Consider the following 21,647-nt stretch of genomic DNA (forward strand, 5'->3'; position numbering starts at 1 on the left):
CAAGTTGGCACTTTAAACCAGTCACTGATATAAAGAGAGCACCTTGTTCCAGGGCATCTGAGCATGGAGGGAAAGCTTTATGCAGGAGATGGTAAGAGCTGTTGGGACTAATGAAACTGAGCAGAAAACTACAGACATCTGGAAACTGAGTTGTTAATTCTCAGTGGGATCAGCAGGACTAGCAAAGCTTCACCATGACAGTCATCTGATTGTCTGAACCCATCCAAACATCACTTCATGGACCTTTAGCGTGTGTCTGTGTGTGGACAGACATAACATGAGCTAATTATTCATTACTCCTCCACAGAGTGGACCAGCAGAGAGCAGAGGTTTCCACTGGTCAGTCTGCACAGCAACATCAAACACACCTGGACTCTGTGGTTATGGTTTGTAGTACTACGTTTACATTTGTTCTTTTCAGTCACCTCTATGCTGCACTTTGTGGACCAGAGGATTGTCAGTGTGTCCAACATAAATCAGAGTTTGGGCTCCATGATTTCAGTCAGATTGGGGTGACTGTAGCTCAGGAGGTGAGCAGGTCAGCTACTAGTCAGAAGGTTTGTGAATCAAACCCTGGCTGGCAAATGTACTGGGTAACGTACTAAACCCAAGCTGCCCTCTGATGCATCCATCAGAGTGTGAAAGAAAGTATTTAAGCATAGAACAATGTGCTTGGTTGAATGAGGCATGTTATATAAAATGCTGTGTGTGCACAGAGTATCAAAGAGAGCTAAATAAGAACCAGTCCATTTACCACTGGGTAATTCATATAGTCTTCTTTTCCAGCGGCTGGAGGACAACATCACCATGTTTGTGAAGAACGAGCTAAAGAAGATCAGAAGGTTCTGAGTCCAGATCACCCAGAAACTTTAAAGAGCCAGATGGAGGATGAGGAGATGTTTGAAGGTGAGGATGAAGATGAAAGAAAGAGCTGCAGAGAAGCATTTCTGAAGATCACACTCCACTTCTTGAGGAGACTTAAGCAGCATGAGATGGCTGACCATCTGCACAGCAGTAAGAGAATTTCTCTAAAGACTGAATATTGATCTTTCCTAATAGCTCAAGAAATGGACCAATAGACATTCATCCTTTCAGGGTACTGAAAAGCTGTGATATTTATTGTATAATATTTTTTTCTGAATTTCTTACCTTCAGAAATATTTGCTCCACTCTGTAAACGAGAACTTAAAGCCCAACTGAAGAAGAAGTTCCAGTGTGTGTTTGAGGGCATCGCTAAAGCAGGAAGCCCAACCCTCCTGAATCAGATCTACACAGAGCTCTACATCACAGAGGGAGGGACTGCAGAGGTCAATGATGAACATGAGGTCAGACAGATTGAAACAGCATCCAGGAAACCAGACAGACCAGAAACAACAATCAGACAAGAAGACATCTTTAAAGCCTCACCTGGAAGAGACGAACCAATCAGAACAGTGCTGACAAAGGGAGTGGCTGGCATTGGGAAAACAGTCTTAACACAGAAATACAGCCTGGACTGGGCTGAAGACAAAGCCAACCAGGACATCCAGTTCATATTTCCATTCACTTTCAGAGAGCTGAATGTGCTGAAAGAGGAAAAGTTCAGCTTGGTGGGACTTGTTCATCACTTCTTTAATCAAACTAACGAATCAGGAATCTGCAGGCTTGAAGACTTCCAGGTTGTGTTCATACTTGATGGTCTGGATGAGTGTCGACTTAATTTGGACTTCAACAAAACGAAAATCCTGACAGAAACCAGAAAGTCCACCTCATTGGATGAGCTGCTGACAAACCTCATCAGAGGGAACCTGCTCCCTTCTGCTCGCCTTTGGATAACAACACGACCTGCAGCAGCCAATCAGATCCCTCCTCAGTGTGTCGACATGGTGACAGAGGTCAGAGGGTTCACTGACCCACAGAAGGAGGAGTACTTCAGGAAGAGATTCAGAGATGAGGAGCAGGCCAGCAGGATCATCTCCCACATCAAGAAAGCTCGAAGCCTCCACATCATGTGCCACATCCCAGTCTTCTGCTGGATCACTGCTACAGTTCTGGAGGATGTGCTGGAAACCAGAGAGGGAGGAGAGCTGCCCAAGACCCTGACTGAGATGTACATCCACTTCCTGGTGGTTCAGGCCAAAGTCAAGAGGATCAAATATGATGGAGGAGCTGAGACAGATCCACACTGGAGTCCAGAGAGCAGGAAGATGATGGAGTCTCTGGGAAAACTGGCTTTTGATCAGCTGCAGAAAGGAAACCTGATCTTCTTTGAAGCAGACCTGACAGAGTGTGGCATCGATATCAGAGCAGCCTCAGTGTACTCAGGAGTGTTCACACAGGTCTTTAAAGAGGAGAAACAACTGTACCAGGACAAGGTGTTCTGCTTTGTTCATCTCAGTGTTCAGGAGTTTCTGGCTGCTCTTCATGTCCACCTGACCTTCATCAACTCTGGACTCAATCTGCTGGAAGAACAACAAACAAGTTCTCAGACAGAGAAATACTTCTACCAGTGTGCTGTGGACAAGGCCTTACAGAGCCCCAATGGACACCTGGACTTGTTCCTTCGTTTTCTCTTGGGTCTGAAGACTAATCAAACTCGTTTGCAAGGCCTGATGACACAGACAGGAAGTAGCTCACAGACCAATCAAGAAGCAGTTCAGTACATCAAAGAGAAGCTCAGTGAGAATCTGTCTGCAGAGAAAAGCATCAATCTGTTTCACTGTCTGAATGAACTGAATGATTGTTCTCTAGTGGAGGAGATCCAACAGTCCCTGAGTTCAGGACGTCTCTCCACAGATAAACTGTCTCCTGCTCAGTGGTCAGCTCTGGTTTTCATCTTACTGTCATCAGAAAAAGATCTGGATGTGTTTGACCTGAAGAAATACTTTGCTTCAGAGGAGGCTCTTCTGAGGCTGCTGCCAGTGGTCAAAGCCTCTAAAAAAGTTCTGTAAGTTATAAAGTTTTTATTGTTTAATTTGGTTGGTATGTTATGGAAAAACACACTGCCATCAACTTCTGTTTTGTTTTTGTCAAAATCACTGTAATATAATCACTGTACCTTTATATACACGTGACTTGTATTAATGCTGCTGCCCTCGTGTGGCTAAAGTGTAATTATGTTATTGTTATTAGGGAGGATTTGAGGGTAACATGCCAAGTGAGTCAGCACCTTCGCTTTAGCTTAAAAAATCCAAATTCTTACGTCATCAGTTATAGTTGCATGTATTCATTATCATAATTTAACCTTTAATGTTGATGTCTTAAAATTATTTTGAGTAAACTAGCAATAATTTTATGGTTTATTAAATGAATACATCACTAATGAATCATTTATTTCAGTAATTAATTAAAAATGTACATAATTAATTTAAAAAAATATATTGATAATGAATTATCAGTTAATTTCATTAAAAACAATTCATTATTTATTTATGTACAATTCAAATTAGTTAATTACATATTTAATCAATTATTGGTTTGTTTTCTATTTTAATTATTTTACTGACACATTTAATGAATTATTTAATGATGTATTTATTTAATTCACGTTGCTACTCCTGGCCCTGCATCGCTGTTCATAAGTACATTTTATTTGTCAGCTTCACCCATCAAAGTCAGGGGGCGGGGTTAATGCTGATCAAGTCAAAACCATTGCTTTGGTCTGGTGGGCGTTCTTTTAGTGGGCTTTTCTCAATATTAAGTAGGCCTACACACCAGGGTTTGGACATGTGTGGACCCAAACTATACTTAAACTTTACCCTTTTTTGTGTGTCACCAAATACACTTTTAATATTTTCTAGACAAGAATGTAGTGGCATAATCTTTAACCTCTTTTGGCTCCAAACAGAAGTGACAGACTTGAGCAGGGTTCATTTAAAGGCTGACAGAAGTGGAGTGGTGACGGGGAGATGTTTGACAGGACAGTGTTTCAGCCTCCACAGGTTCATGTTGTGCTCCATCAGTCAGTGAAGATGAAGTCAGTGCTGATGAGGCTGTAGAGTGTGTGAGGGATGTGAATGAGGATGATGAAGATCTGATGATAGCAGATAAAAACAGGCTGCAGAGACTTTGAGCCATACAGGGCACACAGAGTGTGTGTACAGAACAGCTGAAATCATTATGGAGACCTCACTGGGATATGGAAGCATCACAGTACAGCTTCAGTGAAGCTTTAAAGTCTCTGATATGAGATGAGAAATGAAGCAGCCAGAGCTTTTTCATGAGTGGAAATCCACTGTGACTGTGAGCTGCTGCTACAGCCTCCAGATTAGCCAGCAGCTCATCCTGCTCAACATTTTCTCACCAACTTTAATGGAAGTGCGATGTTTTCAGCTGGAGTGATGGTCAGGGTGGCCTCCCTCTCCTCTTCTTCTCCTCTTCCTCTTTCATTTGTAAAGCCACTTCTGCTGCTTTCATTCATTTGGAAGTCCTGTAGCTGAGTTTGGGAGAGACTAACAGCCTCGGCAGCAGAGGGGAGAAAGGCTGTAACACCACCACTTTACTCTGTTCTACCTGTCACATCATTTTATCAGGAAACAAATATGCTCATGTTTTTACTATGTTTGTCTTGAAGATGTAAGAAGATCACATGGTGCTTTTTATTATTGTGTTGGTTTGTTTCCTGTCTCTTGGATGGAGCCCAGCTGTGCGTGGCCCCTGGGCCTGTGGTCAGAGTGTATGCTGGATAATCCGGCCCAGGATGAGGCCAAACTGACATGGGATGAAATGTCTGTCCCATAATTGAGCTTAGTGTAGTTTCATTTCTGCACAATTTAAAAACAACCAAAACTTTGTTCTGTCTTTTCTATGTTATACTGTAGACTTTCTTTGATACTGTGTCCAAAAGGAGCAGCTTTTACTTTGAAGGGGAGGCGTCTCTGTTTCCTCTTCAGGTTGGATGATGGAAGCAAATGAGTGTGTGATGTTCTTTCAGTGTTGCACTTTGTAGACGCTCCCTGAGCACTGGTCTCACAGCCAGCTGCACATAGAGACCAGTGTTGTTAGTCCAGGTCAGAAGATGACTTGTCAGAATGAAAATGAGCTTGTAGTTTGTCTGCTTTAATAATGTGACTGGAAAAAGGTGTTGGACTTCAAATATGTCCATTTCTTTCACACTTCACCTTTAAAAGTGAAGCCTTGTGGTTCCTGGAAGGAAAAACACGACTTTTTCAAGTCTTTGTCCTGTTTTTATGAGAAATGTACGACTTTAATGTGAAACATTCAGAGTTTTTTCTCTTGTTGTGTTTGTTTGAAGCTGCTTCCTGTTGGCTTCAGCTGTTTGGAGTTTCCATTTTCTAAACTTCTACATTCTGAACCTTCTTCAGCTCTGAACAGATGATGAAACACTGAATGATTTCAAGCTCACACTTTGTCTAATAAACTTACATCTTTCATTCTTTATACAGATTGATGGACTGTGGTTTGTCAGAGATCAGCTGTGATTATCTGGCAGCAGCGCTTAAGTCCAACCCCTCCCATTTGAGACAGCGGGACCTGAGCCTGAACAACAAGCTGCAGGATTCAGGAGTGAAGCATCTGTGTGGTTTCCTGGAGAGTCCAGAATGTGTACTTGAAACTCTGGGGTCAGTCAGCATGTTTTAGATGTGCTGAGATGAATATGATGTGAAAGTTGTGCTGACACTAAACTGCAGACATCAGGCTGATATTATACTGATCCACACTGAGGATCTTCATGGTAAAGTCTGTTTTCTTCTTCTCTGGTTTAGTCCATTGACTGCAGCAGAACAATGTTCACATTTCAAACAGTGAGACTCAACGTATGGCCCGCGGCTCACACGCGGCCTGCCCACCTTTCCTGATTCAGAGAGAGGGGACCCTGATTAACTGTGTAGTGTTCTTCCTCACAGTTCTAAGTATCAGACACAACAATGAATAATCCACAGCTGACTGTCTTTAGCAGGTCAAAGGTCACGGCACACAGCAGACAGTGGGAAATATTATAATTCTGATCATTTATCAGCACATATCCATATGTATAAAAACAAAGCTGACACTGTGAGACTTGATCAGAGGTGTGATCATCACACTTTGTGTCAAAGTCACTGAGGATCAAACAGAAACACATGAAGCAGATTTTCCTGTTCTGGCTTTTTATAGCAGATAACCTTCAAAATATTCTGCAGTCCATCAAAAACTGAAGCAAACCATGAATCAACATGTGAACATGAGCTGATGCTGCTGAAGTGAAGCAAAGTTACAGAGGTTTGATTACAGACACAGCTGAGAGTTTGTAATCTGTCATAATTTTAAAGGTTTAAATTTCTTCAGTATTGAACAGCAGAAATGAGGCTTTGTTTTCGGAGGCCGACAGCAGTGAACACAACAGCAGACTGGTGCGTAATAAGCAGTGAATAATGCAGGAAACAGATTTTTGAAGGTAAACTGTTCTTGAAGTACACTGAGAGAGAGAGAGCTGTGCAGGAAGTAAACGTCAAAGTCAGAGAGAATTCATGACGATGTTCATCAAACGTAAAGCGTAGTTTGGATCTTCTTCTGCTGCTGGTTCACTCAGTTTTGGTTGGAGACAGATGAAACCTGCAGCTTCAGGATCTGTGAGCTGTCCACTTTCAGCCCCGACGGCGTGTCCGTGTACGTGCCATCGAGTGAACGATCCACGCTCTGTGTTTCCATCTTTGTGTGTTTAGCTGCTCTCATTTACTGTTTTGTCTGTTTGCTTGTTGTTGAAATACTTTTGGGAGCTTTAACCTGAGATTCTGGCAAAATACATTTATATTAAAAATCGATTCAGGATTGAATGAATCAACATCGCTTTATTCAAATTAAAACCATTTAAATAGGTAAATCCATTTTTTTACACCCGCCTCTAATGCTGGGTAATGTCAGCTGGTCCATGTGCAGCTGGCTGTGAGGCTCAGGGAGCATCTACAAAGTGCAACACTGAAAGAATATCATCCATAAATATTGAGTAATAACTGGACTCTAATACAGCGACACTCAAATGCCTTTAAACATCAGCTTATCCTGCTGATCCAAGTCCAACACTGAGTTTGTAAAAACATGTTTGTCAATCATTTTGTTTGGGTTCTGAGGAAAATGATTCAATAACTTGCTGCTAATACACAACATTTCATCATATTTCCTTATAACCCTCTTTTGTCTGACCATTTGATCCCATTTGAATTTGCAATAAAGGATCCACAGAGTTTGGTGACAATAATGACAGTAGATGTTTGTGTGAAAGTGCTGGAAGCAAATGAGTGTGTGATGTTCTTTCAGTGTTGCACTTTGTAGACGCTCCCTGAGCACTGGTCTCACAGCCAGCTGCACATAGAGACCAGTGTTGTTAGTCCAGGTCAGAAGATGACTTGTTGGAATGAAAATGAGCTTGTAGTTTGTCTGCTTTAATAATGTGACTGGAAAAAGGTGTTGGACTTCAAATATGTCCATTTCTTTCACACTTCACCTTTAAAAGTGAAGCCTTGTGGTTCCTGGAAGGAAAAACACGACTTTTTCAAGTCTTTGTCCTGTTTTTATGATAAATGTACGACTTTAATGTGAAACATTCAGAGTTTTTTCTCTTGTTGTGTTTGTTTGAAGCTGCTTCCTGTTGGCTTCAGCTGTTTGGAGTTTCCATTTTCTAAACTTCTACATTCTGAACCTTCTTCAGCTCTGAACAGATGATGAAACACTGAATGATTTCAAGCTCACACTTTGTCTAATAAACTTACATCTTTCATTCTTTATACAGATTGTGGGACTGTGGTTTGTCAGAGATCAGCTGTGATTATCTGGCAGCAGCACTGAAGTCCAACCCCTCCCATCTGAGACAGCTGAACCTGAGCTGGAACAACAAGCTGCAGGATTCAGGAGTGAAACATCTGTGTGGTTTCCTGGAGAGTCCAGGATGTGGACTTGAAACTCTGAGGTCAGTCAGCATGTTTTAGTTGTGCTGAGATGAATATGATGTGAAAGTTGTGCTGACACTAAACTGCAGACATCAGGCTGATATTATACTGATCCACACTGAGGATCTTCATGGTAAAGTCTGTTTTCTTCTTCTCTGGTTTAGTCCATTGACTGCAGCAGAACAATGTTGACATTTCAAACAGTGAGACTCAACGTATGGCCCACGGCCCACACGCGGCCTGCCCACCTTTCCTGATTCAGAGAGAGGGGACCCTGATTAACTGTGTAGTGTTCTTCCTCACAGTTCTAAGTATCAGACACAACAATGAATAATCCACAGCTGACTGTCTTTAGCAGGTCAAAGGTCACGGCACACAGCAGACAGTGGGAAATATTATAATTCTGATCATTTATCAGCACATATCCATATGTATAAAAACAAAGCTGACACTGTGAGACTTGATCAGAGGTGTGATCATCACAGCAGAGGCCTTTGTGTCAAAGTCACTGAGGATCAAACAGAAATACATGAAACAGATTTTCCTGTTCTGCCTTTTTATAGCAGATAACCTTCAAAATATTCTGCAGTCCATCAAAAACTGAAGCAAACCATGAATCAACATGTGAACATGAGCTGATGCTGCTGAAGTGAAGGAAAGTTACAGAGGTTTGATTACAGACACTGTTCTGAAGGCAGGAGTGTGATGCAGTTTTCTGCCTCGCCACTAGAGGGCGCGGCCGTTTTGTGAGTAATGTTTTGACTGGGATGGAAAATGGTGTTCATGAAGGCAGTGTGAATCACAAGTTATGCTCGGGAGCAGTTTATGTGGGTTCAATGAAAGTGTGCGTCCATAAGACTGAACCACACACATACCCACACCCACGCTAAATCTGCCATTAAAGAGCTGAACGATCATCCCCTGTCCTCATTATTTTCTGGAGGGTCATAGTGGCACTTGACCTGTGCACACCCTGCGATCACCACCGTAGAACTGAACCTCATATCAGAAATCATCATAACAAAATTGGTCCTTCGAGCCGGATGAGGTGATTACAGAGAGTGAAGATGGATTATGACCCCCAGAGGGCAGGTGCACGTCCACGGAGGGCTGTGCGACCATCAGGATGGATGACTCAGTATGAAGGCTACACACTGCCACCCACTGCTACATTGGAGCAACAGCAGACTAGAGAGGGATACGCCAAGATGACGGCCCTCACCCAGACTCCTGGTTCTATTGGAGCTGCAGGACAGACTCCAGTGTCATCCAGCATCCCTCAGGAGTTCATGAACATTGTGCAGCATCTGCAGGAGGACAACCGGCAACTTCAGATGATGGTAGGAGACATGAGGAGGCAGATGGATCGTAATGTCACCACGTTGGAATCCACCCGCTTACGTTCTGCCCAGCAACCAGGGGGCTACATTTCAGCTGATAACACTTGGGTCTCCACACCTCTAACTACACAGCCTTTTTCCCTGAGACCAGAGCAGCACAATATATTCTACACACAGGATGCAGCTGAAGAATGGCCAGTACCACCACCTGCAGTTTTTCTCCCGAGAGATCATCCTGATCTACCAGAGGTACAGTCTGTTCCACCTCCACCGCTACCAGCCATTACACAAGAGCTTTGCCAACGATTACAAGAGCTACAGTTACAGCAACCCTCAGCCACTGAAGCTCCTGAGTTTCAGCCTCGTGCGCCACAATCCACCCCCTTATCTCAATCACTAGCTGGACCTAGTTTCGACGCGAACATGCTCCCCCCAGAATAAGTGTTGGCTCCCACTACAGCCATAGGTGTAAAGGAGAAGACCTACAGAGGACCATCGCCCTCCATCCCAGAGTTCACGCAGGGTGATCCCAGGCAGTTTGCTAGATTAAGGCTTGCCCTAGACAATATTCTCCCCTTTGATGCAACGGAGAGGTTCAAATATCAGGTCTTATGTGACCACCTTAAATTTGAGGAAGCTCTTTTAATTGCTGACTCCTACAGTAACTCACCTCACCCCTACTCTGACACGATGGCCTCGCTCACTAAACATTACGGTCAGCCGCACCAGCTGTCACTGCAGAGGATAGCAGAGCTTATGGATGAGCCCAGCATCCGCCCAGGTGACACAACTGGATTCAGAAGGTTTGCACTGAGAGTCCGTGCTCTGGTCGGCATGTTAGAGCAACTTGGGGAAGATGGACACATAGAGCTGCAATGCGGGTCTCATGTTGCTAGACTGACACGAAAGCTACCCCAAGACCTACGTGCTGCTTTCCGCCGCTACCTTTACCCACAGAAAGATGGAATACCATCATTGAGAGACTTTGCAGAGTGGCTGGAGTATGAGCTGGTCATTCAAGAGGGCGGAGATCACACAGAGAAGGTAGAGGAGAGCTCGAGAGACAGGAGCAGAATGAAAAGAGATAAACGAGCCACCAAAGGGGACTACCACCGTGCTGCATGGTGCAACACACAGCACTGCCCCTCAAAGGTCCTCAACCACAACCCCTTCCACTTCTGAGGTCCAAGACAAGCACACAGCTTATTGTCCATATTGTAATAACACTCTGCACTTCCTAGATCAATGTGTCAACTTCAAGATGCTGACTAAGGAGCAGAAATCAACTTGGATTAAGTCCAACAATCGCTGCTGGCGTTGTGGGCAGCACCACCAGGCCGCTCAGTGTCTACTTAAAGTGCAGTGTAAGACATACAGGGGAAAACACCTAGAGGCCCTGCATGAAGTGAATCTCAGACCTGCTGCACCCAATCCACCAATGGAACACGTCGCTGAGCTGGGGAGTAAACCATCTACTGAGGTACTTTATCTAAACCGGCGTGCTGGCTGTAGCCAAGTACTTCTGAAGATAACCAAAGTGCTGCTGCAGAACGGTGAGCACACCCTGGAGACATTCGCCATATTGGATGATGGATCTGAGAGGACGATCCTTCTCCCTGAGGCCACTCAAAGACTGCAGTTACAGGCCATGGCAGAGAGTCTTACTCTACGTACGGTGAGACAAGGATTGAGAACCTTTCATGGCGCATCAGTGACAGTCAAAGTCTCCCCTGCCAGCCAACCATCCAGAACAATCACCATTGAGAGAGCCTTCACAGCAGATGACCTAGGCTTGGCTGAACATTCATACCCTGTGAAGGCACTTCAACAGAAATATAGACACTTGAGAAGGCTTCCCTTGCAGCCCTTCACAAATGCCAAGCCACTCCTTCTGATCGGCTCTGACTGTCCTCACCTAGTAACGCCCATCAAACCTGTGCGCCTAGGCTTACCTGGAGGACCAGCTGCAGTCAAGACTAGACTTGGTTGGGTACCACAGGGACCAATCCCGTCCCTTAAGCACTCTGCTCAACCGCAACAGTGCCTCTTCCTCTCAACTGCCTCTCCTCAATCAGAGCTTCATAGTCAAGTAGAGAGGCTTTAGCAACTCGACACTCTCCCATATCGAAGTGAGAAACTGGTGACACGGTCTCGGAGGGAAGAGCAAGCTATGAGGCTATTGGAAGCAAAGACGACAAGACTGAATGTCGAGGGAGTAAACAGATATTCAACTCCCCTTCTGCGTGTCAGTGATATACCTACACTCCGGGTGCCACCTGAAGCAGTACTCCCCAATCTACGTGGCACGGAGAAGCGCCTCAGTCGAGACCCAGGGAAGGCTAAAGCTTATCAAGCGGAGATGGCAAAGTTGATAGCAGCAGGCTATGTCAAAGAAATCAGTGAGGAGGAAATGAGGGCCTCCAAAGAATCATGGTTCATCCCCCACCACATGGTGACACACAACGGAAAGAACCGTGTGGTGTTTAATTGCTCATTCACCTATAGGGATCAGAACCTCAACGAGCTGCTTTTACCAGGCCCGAACCTGGGGGCCTCTCTTCTTGGTGTGCTGCTACGCTTCAGAGAACGCTCCATCGCAGTTAGCAGTGATATCAAGGGGATGTTCCACCAGGTGAGACTACTGCCTGAGGACTGGCCACTACTACGTTTCCTCTGTCGCGATCTGCAAAGAGACACCCATCCCAAGGTGTATGAATGGCAGGTGCTCCCCTTTGGGACAACATGCTCACCGTGCTGTGCAATTTATGCACTCCAGCGACACGTCCATGACGACAGTGACCAGGGAGATGACGTGCGTGACTCCATTGAGAAGAATTTTTATGTTGACAACTGGTTACAGAGCTTCTCTTCTCCAGATGTGGCCACAGAGGTTGTGGACAAACTACGGTCACTATTGTCGGAGGGAGGATTTGAGCTCAGACAGTGGGCCAGCAGCACCCCAGATCTCATCAGCCATCTACCAAAGGAAATAAGATCGGAGAGCAGCGTACAGTGGCTGAAGCAAACTTATATGGACCCTCAAGAACCTGCTCTAGGTTTGGGCTGGATGTGCTGCTCTGACACTCTGCACTACAAGTCCATGCAGTTGGAGAGGAATCCTCCTACCATGAGAAACATCTACCGGGTTCTGGCGAGTCAGTATGACCCACTAGGGTTTCTCGTCCCCTTCACAACGAGGGCGAAAGTACTAGTCCAGCAGCTGTGGGACAAAAAGCATGAGTGGGTTGACCCCCTTTTACCAAGTGACCTGCTCTCGGCATGGAACGAATGGGAGGGTGAGCTGCAGCATCTGGACAACATTAGTCTACAACGTTGTTATGTAAGCCCAGAGCTGGACAAATCCGACAGTAGGCGTGAGTTGCACATCTTCTGCGATGCATCTCAACAGGCATATGGAAGCGTTGCCTACCTACGGACGGAAGATGCTGCTGGAAAGGTGGAAGTTACTTTCCTGACTGCCCGCTCTAGGGTGGCCCCTAAACGGCAGATGTCCATGCCACGTCTGGAACTATGTGCAGCCTTGACTGGAGCTCAACTTGCTAGCCTGCTGACCAAAGAGCTCACCCTACCACTATGCAGAGTGGTGTTATGGACAGACTCCACCACTGTCCTAACATGGATCCAGTCAGAGTCCTGTCATTTCAAGGTGTTCGTGGGAACTCGGATAGCTGAAATCCAGGAACTGACAGACAGCCAGTCTTGGCGTTATGTGGCAACATATGACAATCCGGCAGATGATCTAACTAGGGGTAAAAGGCTACAAGACCTCACAGTCCAGTCCCGGTGGGCATGTGGGCCCCCGTTTCTGCAGCTACATCGAGACCAGTGGCCAGAGCACCCAGCCACACCATGTACAGACTTTGCTGAGGAGCAGCATAAACCAATAACTTGCTTTGCTGTGTCTACTGACTCTATCTCCCTGCCTGATGCACAGCAGTTTACCAGTTTTAGCGAGCTTTTGGAAGAAACAGCCAGGTGCCTTCACGGGGCGGCTGGTGACAATCTCACATCAGAGAACTACAAGGAGGCTGAGCTTATTCTGCTAAAAGCTGCTCAGAAAGACAGTTTCCCAGATGAGATCCAGTGCCTGACCACTGGGAAACCAGTTCATTCATCCAGCCGTCTGTTTTGCCTAGACCCGGAATTTGATAAGTCGCTTCAACTCATAAGAGTAGGTGGTCGTCTCAGACGATGCCATGATTTGGAAGCTGCTGTGATACATCCAGTAGTATTGGACCCTAAACATACAGTCACCAGACTACTCATCCGACAGGCTGACAGTGATTTGAAACACCCAGGAGCAGAGAGATTGTTTGCAGAGTTGAGAAGGAAATACTGGATTCTTCGCGGCCGTGAAGCCGTAAGAAGTGAACAGCGCTCCTGCCCTTAGTGCCAAAAATGGAGAGCCCAACCTGCCAAACCAAAGATGGCTGACCTTCCCCTTGCACGCCTACGATTACATCAACCAGCCTTCTTCTCAACAGGCATCGACTGCTTTGGGCCAATGCAGGTGAAGGTGGGTCGGAGAAATGAAAAACGCTGGGGCCTGCTCTTCAAATGCTTGACGACTCGTGCCATTCATATTGAGGTGTTGTCTAGTATCAACACCGACTCATTTCTAATGGCATTAAGAAGATTTGTCTCTCGTCGTGGGAAACCAGCTGAGATACAGTGTGACCAGGGAACAAATTTCCGAGGTGGGGATCGGGAGCTCCAGGAAACTTTCAAAGCCCTGCATCCCTCTTTACAAAGCAAGTTAGCAGAGCAGCAGATTAAGTTTCGATTTAACCCTCCCAGTTCTCCCCACTTTGGAGGATCCTGGGAGCGAGAGATCAGGTCCATAAAGGCAGCTCTGGCCTCCACATTGGGCTCGCAGGTTGTAAAAGAAGAAATACTCCAAACAGTGTTGATCGAGATCGAGGGAATACTCAACTCGAAACCTTTTGGGGTACGTGTCATCAGACGTGGCTGACCCAGACCCCATTACCCCAAATTTGTTGCTGATGGGGCGGCTAGACCCTTCCCTACCCCAAGTGATATACCACGACTCAGAGCTCATTGGACGACAATCATGGAGGACCTGTCAGGTGTTATCCGATCACTTCTGGACACAGTTCATACACCACTACCTGCCTACACTGCAGACACGGTCAAAGTGGAAGAAAGACACTGCTCCGATCCAGCTGGGCACTGTGGTGATGATAGTGGATCCCCAACTTCCCAGAGCATCATGGCCTGTTGGGAAGATCAACAGGGTATTCCCCGGAGCTGATGGTTTGATCCGGTCTGCAGAAGTGGACGTAAAGGACCGTACCTACGTACGCCCAGTGAGCCGCCTTATTCGACTACCTGCAGTACCAGAACAAAATGGACAGTAAATGACATTCTGCAAACTTGCGAGGGCAAGTTTGGGGGCGGCTGTTCTGAAGGCAGGACTGTGATGCAGTTTTCTGCCTCGCCACTAGAGGGCGCGGCCGTTTTGTGAGTAATGTTTTGACTGGGATGGAAAATTGTGTTCATGAAGGCAGTGTGAATCACAAGTTATGCTCGGGAGCAGTTTATGTGGGTTCAATGAAAGTGTGCGTCCATAAGACTGAACCACACACATACCCACACCCACGCTAAATCTGCCATTAAAGAGCTGAACGATCATCCCCTGTCCTCATTATTTTCTGGAGGGTCATAGTGACACTTGACCTGTGCAAACCCTGCGATCACCACCGTAGAACTGAACCTCATATCAGAAATCATCATAACAGACACAGCTGAGAGTTTGTAATCTGTCATCATTTTAAAAGGTTTGAATTTCTTCAGTATTGAACAGCAGAAATGAGGCTTTGTTTTCGGAGGCCGACAGCAGTGAACACAACAGCAGACTGGTGCGTAATAAGCAGTGAATAATGCAGGAAACAGATTTTTGAAGGTAAACTGTTCTTGAAGTACACTGAGAGAGAGAGAGCTGTGCAGGAAGTAAACGTCAAAGTCAGAGAGAATTCATGACGATGTTCATCAAACGTAAAGCAGAGTTTGGATCTTCTTCTGCTGCTGGTTCAGTCAGTTTTGGTTGGAGACAGATGAAACCTGCAGCTTCAGGATCTGTAAGCTGCCCACTTTCAGCCCCAACGGCGTGTCCGTGTACGTGCCGTCGAGTGAACGATCCACGCTCTGTGTTTCCATCTTTGTGTGTTTAGCTGCTCTCATTTACTGTTTTATCTGTTTGCTTGTTGTTGAAATACTTTTGGGAGCTTTAACCTGAGATTCTGGCAAAATACATTTATATTAAAAATCGATTCAGGATTGAATGAATCAACATCGCTTTATTCAAATTAAAACCATTTAAATAGGAAAATCCATTTTTTACACCCGCCTCTAATGCTGGGTAATGTCAGCTGGTCCATGTGCAGCTGGCTGTGAGGCTCAGGGAGCATCTACAAAGTGCAACACTGAAAGAAAATCATCCATAAATATTGAGTAATAACTGGACTCTCATACAGCGAGACTCAAATGCCTTTAAACATCAGCTTATCCTCCTGATCCAAGTCCAACACTGAGTTTGTAAAAACATGTTTGTCAATCATTTTGTTTGGTTTCTGAGGAAAATGATTCAATAACTTGCTGCTAATACACAACATTTCATCATATTTCCTCATAACCCTCTTTTGTCTGACCATTTGATTCCATTTGAATTTGCAATAAAGGATCCACAGAGTTTGGTGACAATAATGACAGTAGATGTTTGTGTGAAAGTGCTGGAAGCAAATGAGTGTGTGATGTTCTTTCAGTGTTGCACTTTGTAGACGCTCCCTGAGCACTGGTCTCACAGCCAGCTGCACATAGAGACCAGTGTTGTTAGTCCAGGTCAGAAGATGACTTGTTGGAATGAAAATGAGCTTGTAGTTTGTCTGCTTTAATAATGTGACTGGAAAAAGGTGTTGGACTTCAAATATGTCCATTTCTTTCACACTTCACCTTTAAAAGTGAAGCCTTGTGGTTCCTGGAAGGAAAAACACGACTTTTTCAAGTCTTTGTCCTGTTTTTATGAGAAATGTACAACTTTAATGTGAAACATTCAGAGTTTTTTCTCTTGTTGTGTTTGTTTGAAGCTGCTTCCTGTTGGCTTCAGCTGTTTGGAGTTTCCATTTTCTAAACTTCTACATTCTGAACCTTCAGCTCTGAACAGATGATGAAACACTGAATGATTTCAAGCTCACACTTTGTCTAATAAACTTACATCATTCTTTATACAGATTGATGGACTGTGGTTTGTCAGAGATCAGCTGTGATTATCTGGCAGCAGCACTGAAGTCCAACCCCTCCCATCTGAGACAGCTGAACCTGAGCTGCAACAACAAGCTGCAGGATTTAGGAGTGAAGCATCTGTGTGGTTTTCTGGAGAGTCCAGGGTGTGGACTTGAAACTCTGAGGTCAGTCAGCATGTTTTAGTTGTGCTGAGATGAATATGATGTGAAAGTTGTGCTGACACTAAACTGCAGACATCAGGCTGATATTATACTGATCCACACTGGGGATCTTCATGGTAAAGTCTGTTTTCTTCTTCTCTGGTTTAGTCCATTGACTGCAGCAGAACAATGTTCACATTTCAAACTTTCAAAGAAGAAGAAAAATCCTCCACTGGATAATTCACTGTGAAACTCTCAAACTCTTCATTCCACCTTAAAGTCTGTCTGACACTGAAATCCAAAGCAAAATTTGCGTTTGCTTTACAGACAGCAGTCCAACACAAACATACACACATCATCCAAAACACAGTCCAACATCCAAATCTCCTCCACTGCCAACATGAATGATGGGAAAGAGAAGGAGGAACACTCTGACCTTCATCTATGAATCATGTTTGCTAACTGTTTATTCAGCTTAGGCTCACAGGGCTGCAGCCTGTGCCCTAGCTGTCATAGGGCAAGAGGCGTGGTCCACCTGCACAGGTGAGCAGTCCATCACAGGGCCAGCAGAGAGAGACAGAGAAGCACTCTCTCACATCCACACCTACAGCCAATTTAGAAGCACCAATGAACCTAAGCAGCATTTCATTGGACTGTGGGAGAACATCCAACCTCCACAGAAAGGCCAACAAGCTTCAACCTACAACCTTCTTGCTTTAAGGCACTAGTGCGAACCACTTTTCCCCATTTCAGCCCAAATCCTGCATCTTCCTGTTTCTGACTCCAGGCCAGCTCCACTAACACTTTCTCATCAGACACTGCCACCTAGTGGAGGAAGTCTTAGTTCCATTTGAAGCTTCAGATTACAGTTAGTTCCTTTACAAAGAGGTGGAGGTGGTGGGGCCACAGCAACATCATCACTGAGTGCCATAGGACACTTAACCTTTGTTTCCATATGCTGGGAACTTCCTGTTGTTCCAAGGAGGACTGGAAAATGTGTGAAAATCTCCCAGTCAGTTCCTCACAGCACACTTCAATCATTTCCCTCCCACAGCATCAGGACCAGGGCTTTTTCTCTCTTTGCTCCCACTAAGAGATTTCCACACAAACACCTCATCAGTGGGACTCTCAGAGCTACCAGCCCTTTGCTACAATCACAAAGCTCTTCATTGAAATCAATGATATCAAAGCTGGAATCAAATGAGTCCAAGTCTTCTGCTGATTCAGCATCACATTCATCTTTGCTCCTTGTTCTGCATCCCCACCATGGACTTCATTCCTTTCCAAGCCAGCCTTGAGTGTCCTTTATTCAGCTCATCCTCTGCTTTTCTTTTACACCTGATTTTAGCTGCTTTATTTCTCTTTCAACAAGTTTCTGTGCCTCAATCTTTTTCTTCTCTCCCTCATAACAAGACAGCTTCTTCTGCCTGAGAACATGTTGGAGTGATTTACTAATCCAGGGCTGCTTATTGGGGAAAATACTTCCTGTTTTCAAAGTAATCCCCATTTTTCCCAGAAAGAAATGTAAGTAGAAATCGATGATCTATGTGAGAGCATGAGCCTTTAAAAAGTCCCAGTGGGTGCAGTCAATGCAGTCCCTCAGTCCCAGTATAGAGTCTTTGGTCCAGACTGGAACAACTGTGTGCCCAGTTTGAGCTCTCTTCAGTGCTGTGACCTGACAGACCCAGAGGGGCCATCACATCACATTTAGAAGCTCCCCTAATGGAGCCACAACACATGTCCAATACTTAGTCTGTCTTGTTGGACCAACTGGAAGAAATGATTCAAGGACTTAGTCACAGAACAGAGATTCAAATCTCCAAAATCCAACTGGCTGCATCAGGACATATAGTCTGAAACTCTGCACAGTTTCCTGTTTGAAGCTGCTTCCTGTTGGCTTCAGCTGTTTGGAGTTTCCATTTTCTAAACTTCTACATTCTGAACCTTCTTCACCTCTGAACAGATGATGAAACACTGAATGATTTCAAGCTCACACTTTGTCTAATAAACTTACATCCTTCATTCTTTATACAGATTGAGGCTCTGTGGTTTGTCAAAGATCAGCTGTGATTATCTGGCAGCAGCACTGAAGTCCAACCCCTCCCATCTGAGAGAGCTGGACCTGTACGGAAACAACCTGAAGGATTCAGATGTGAAGCAGCTGTCTGATCTTCAGCAGAGTCCAGACTACAGACTGGAGACTCTGAGGTCAGTAGAGTGATGGAGTGAGTGGGTGGTGCTGTCAGCAGTATTGTACTAAACACAGTCAGTATGAAACAAAGATCCAGTGTTTCCTGTAAAGCTGCAGCTTCTCAGTGAAGCTGTGAGAGGAGAATGGTGACAGGCTTCAGGATTGGACACAAACACTTCCTGTTTCTGACCTTTATGGTCACCATAGTAACAGCTGACACGCTCTGATCAAACACTGTCAACAGCCAATCAGCTCTCTGAACAAAGCAGCACGCAGACCAATGACTGCATTCATTTCCAAGTTTAAAGCAGTGAAGAACACAGTCTGTAGGTGAGGAAGAATTTAGTGAGAGCAGATGTTTGGATGGAATTCCTCCAGTTAACAGCTGGAACTGTCCATCTGGATTGTTGGGCTTGTTGTTGGGGTTCCTACAGAGCTCAGAGTGGACACACCAAGGTTCTTCTAATGAATGAAAGTCCAAACTCAAACTAGGAGGGAAAAACATTTTCATCAACTTCAATAAAAATCCAAAGATTAGAAAAAGTGAAGCAACAATGAGTCCTAGTACAGTCCCAGCACTGAAGTCCCTGCTGCTCTTTATACTGGACCAAAAAAGTGGACCACATCAGTCCAGCTCTGAGGTCTTTACACTGGCTGCCTGTCCGTCAGAGGATAGACTTTAAAGTTCTAATGCTGGTCTATAAAGCTCTGAATGGTTTAGGACCAAAATACATCAGTGACCTCCTGACCCAGTATGAACCTTCCAGATCCCTCAGGTCATCTGGATCCGGTCTTTTATCAGTTCCCAGAGTCAGAACCAGACACGGAGAAGCTGCATTCAGCTTTAATGCTCCTTATATCTGGAACAAACTCCCAGAAAGCCTCAGATCAGCTGAAACACTCAGTTTATTTAAATCCAGGTTGAAGACTCACCTATTCTCAGCTGCATTTGAATAAAGCACCAAATCCACACTTTTAAGCTTAAATTTCAAAACTTACATTAACTGATTTTATCTGTTTTGATTTTATATACTGTTTTGTTTGTTTGTTTGTTTGTTTGTTTGTTTGTTAAGTGGGTTTAGAGCTCTGGGTAGCTCCCCAGCTGGGTCTAGAGAGTATTTTAAATTCAGGCAATTTAAAATAGAAAGTAACTCGTCCACAGAAGGACTGGTAGCTCCCCTTACGATAAGGGTTCAGATCGCGCGAACAGGTGTGAATGTGAATGTGTGTGTTTAGTTAGTTTGTTTGTTTGCTTGTTTTAATCAATTTTAAATCATGCTTTTTATTTGTTTTTGTTTCTAATGTCTCTGTAAAGCACTTTGAATCACCTTGTTGTTGAATTCTGCTATACAAAAAAATTTGCCTTGCCTTGCCTTGCCTTGCCTTGCCTTGGATGTGCTGCATCACTAACTGACAGCTGATGAAGAGTCTCTGGAAACACTCGTTTATCTCCTCTGCTCTTCCTTCTTCTCTCTGCAGGTGTTGGCGATGATGGTAAACAGGACAGTGTGTGTGCTGAGAGAGGAGGAGCTGTGTCCTGATGATCCAGAGAGGTTGAAGCAGCAGCAGCTTGTGTGTAGAGACGCTCTGACTGGGCCATGTTACTGGGAGGTGGAGAGGAGAGCTTCATCCAGCAGTGACTGACAGAGGAATGAGAAGAAGTGCAGATGACTGTCAGTGCTGCAGAGTGAACTGCTCTGAGAACAGCTCCACTGTCAGACACAATGTAGAGTCCAGCATCATCCCTGTGTGTCCCTCTGGATCTGACAGAGGATCATCAGTGTATCTGGACTGCTCTGCTGCTGCTCTGTCCTTCTACAGTCTCTGCACAGTCTCTGTCTGACTCTGGCTTCAGACCCTCCTGGATCAAACTCACCTGGAAAGACTTTCAAACATCACTCAATAGATTTGAATACAGAATATATTTGATATATACTGTAGATGTACTGTAGAGTTGCAGTTTGTCACTTGTAAATACAGTCTGTGAGCAGCTGTGAGCTGAAAGATCTTTCTAGAAACACGAAATGTTTTCACTCTTCTGTTGCTTTTTCATATATTTCCACAACATTAATATTGATCCCACCTGTCTCACCTGTTTCATGCTTTTATACATAATAACAGGACACGTATGATCTGAGCGCTGCTGTGGTTGCTGTGCTGCACGTCTTCATTTAGATAACAGAGACATCTAGTGGTTCAGAGGGAGAACTGCAGGAGGTGGAGCTGTGTTTTAGCATGGAAAACTTTTTATCTTTTAGGCGCAGATAGAAATATGACAAGTATCAGTGTAAGATACAAAAGGTCACATCAGTCAGCAGAGGGAACAGTGATCACACAGCAATGTAAGAATAGAAACATAACAGTGAATCTGGACATGTATACAGATGGAAGCAAACAAACAGGATGTAACACTACATTAAAGCCACAAATGGGAAGAAAACAAAGCCAAAGGAAAATATATTTGATCTCAGGAATCCAAATCAGATGCTTTAGAGCAGGGGTCGGCAACCCTGGGCACGCGTGTCACAGCTGCCACGTGAAGGGTTAACTCATGGCACGACCATAGCTGGACTGGCCATCGGGCATACCGATGGTGATTTTTCATTTTTATGAGCCGATGAGGTTTTTTTACTTTTGTTTTGGTATAAACAATGAAAGGTGGTGGATTGGCCGGATGCTGGTCGATGTGTAAAAATAAGTCAGTTGTTTGGTGGTGGCTATGGCGGAGCTTCCACAGAGGCAACAGGTGAGGCAGGAGGAGCAGAGACCTGAGGTGAACTTAACTTCAGGTAAGTTATGACCTGCAGTCTATCTGGGTCAGATAAACCAA

General features: G+C 44.8%; 1 protein-coding gene across 1 annotated transcript; it reads left to right on the forward strand.

Moving 5' to 3' along the window:
* The first annotated feature begins 881 nt into the window (after positions 1 to 881).
* Positions 882 to 20,905, forward strand: LOC145419304 (protein NLRC3-like). Its single transcript, XM_080294773.1, has 6 exons — positions 882 to 1,014; positions 1,156 to 2,926; positions 7,709 to 7,885; positions 16,474 to 16,650; positions 18,661 to 18,834; positions 20,297 to 20,905. Exons 1-6 carry the CDS (start codon positions 882 to 884, stop codon positions 20,307 to 20,309), a joined length of 2,445 nt encoding a protein of 814 aa, XP_080150899.1. The 3' UTR covers positions 20,310 to 20,905.
* The last annotated feature ends 742 nt before the right edge of the window (positions 20,906 to 21,647 follow it).

The sequence above is a fragment of the Astatotilapia calliptera genome, chromosome 3 (genome assembly GCF_964374335.1).
Source record: "Astatotilapia calliptera chromosome 3, fAstCal68.1, whole genome shotgun sequence".
Lineage (NCBI taxonomy): Eukaryota > Metazoa > Chordata > Actinopteri > Cichliformes > Cichlidae > Astatotilapia > Astatotilapia calliptera.

Excerpts from the sequence above, each read along its gene's own strand:
- LOC145419304 (XM_080294773.1), top strand. The coding sequence starts at position 882 with ATGGAGGATGAGGAGATGTTTGAAGGTGAGGATGAAGATGAAAGAAAG. Across the intron at positions 7,886-16,473 it reads TGTGGACTTGAAACTCTGAG|ATTGATGGACTGTGGTTTGT; the intron begins GTCAGTCAGCAT and ends TTCTTTATACAG. Across the intron at positions 16,651-18,660 it reads TGTGGACTTGAAACTCTGAG|ATTGAGGCTCTGTGGTTTGT; the intron begins GTCAGTCAGCAT and ends TTCTTTATACAG.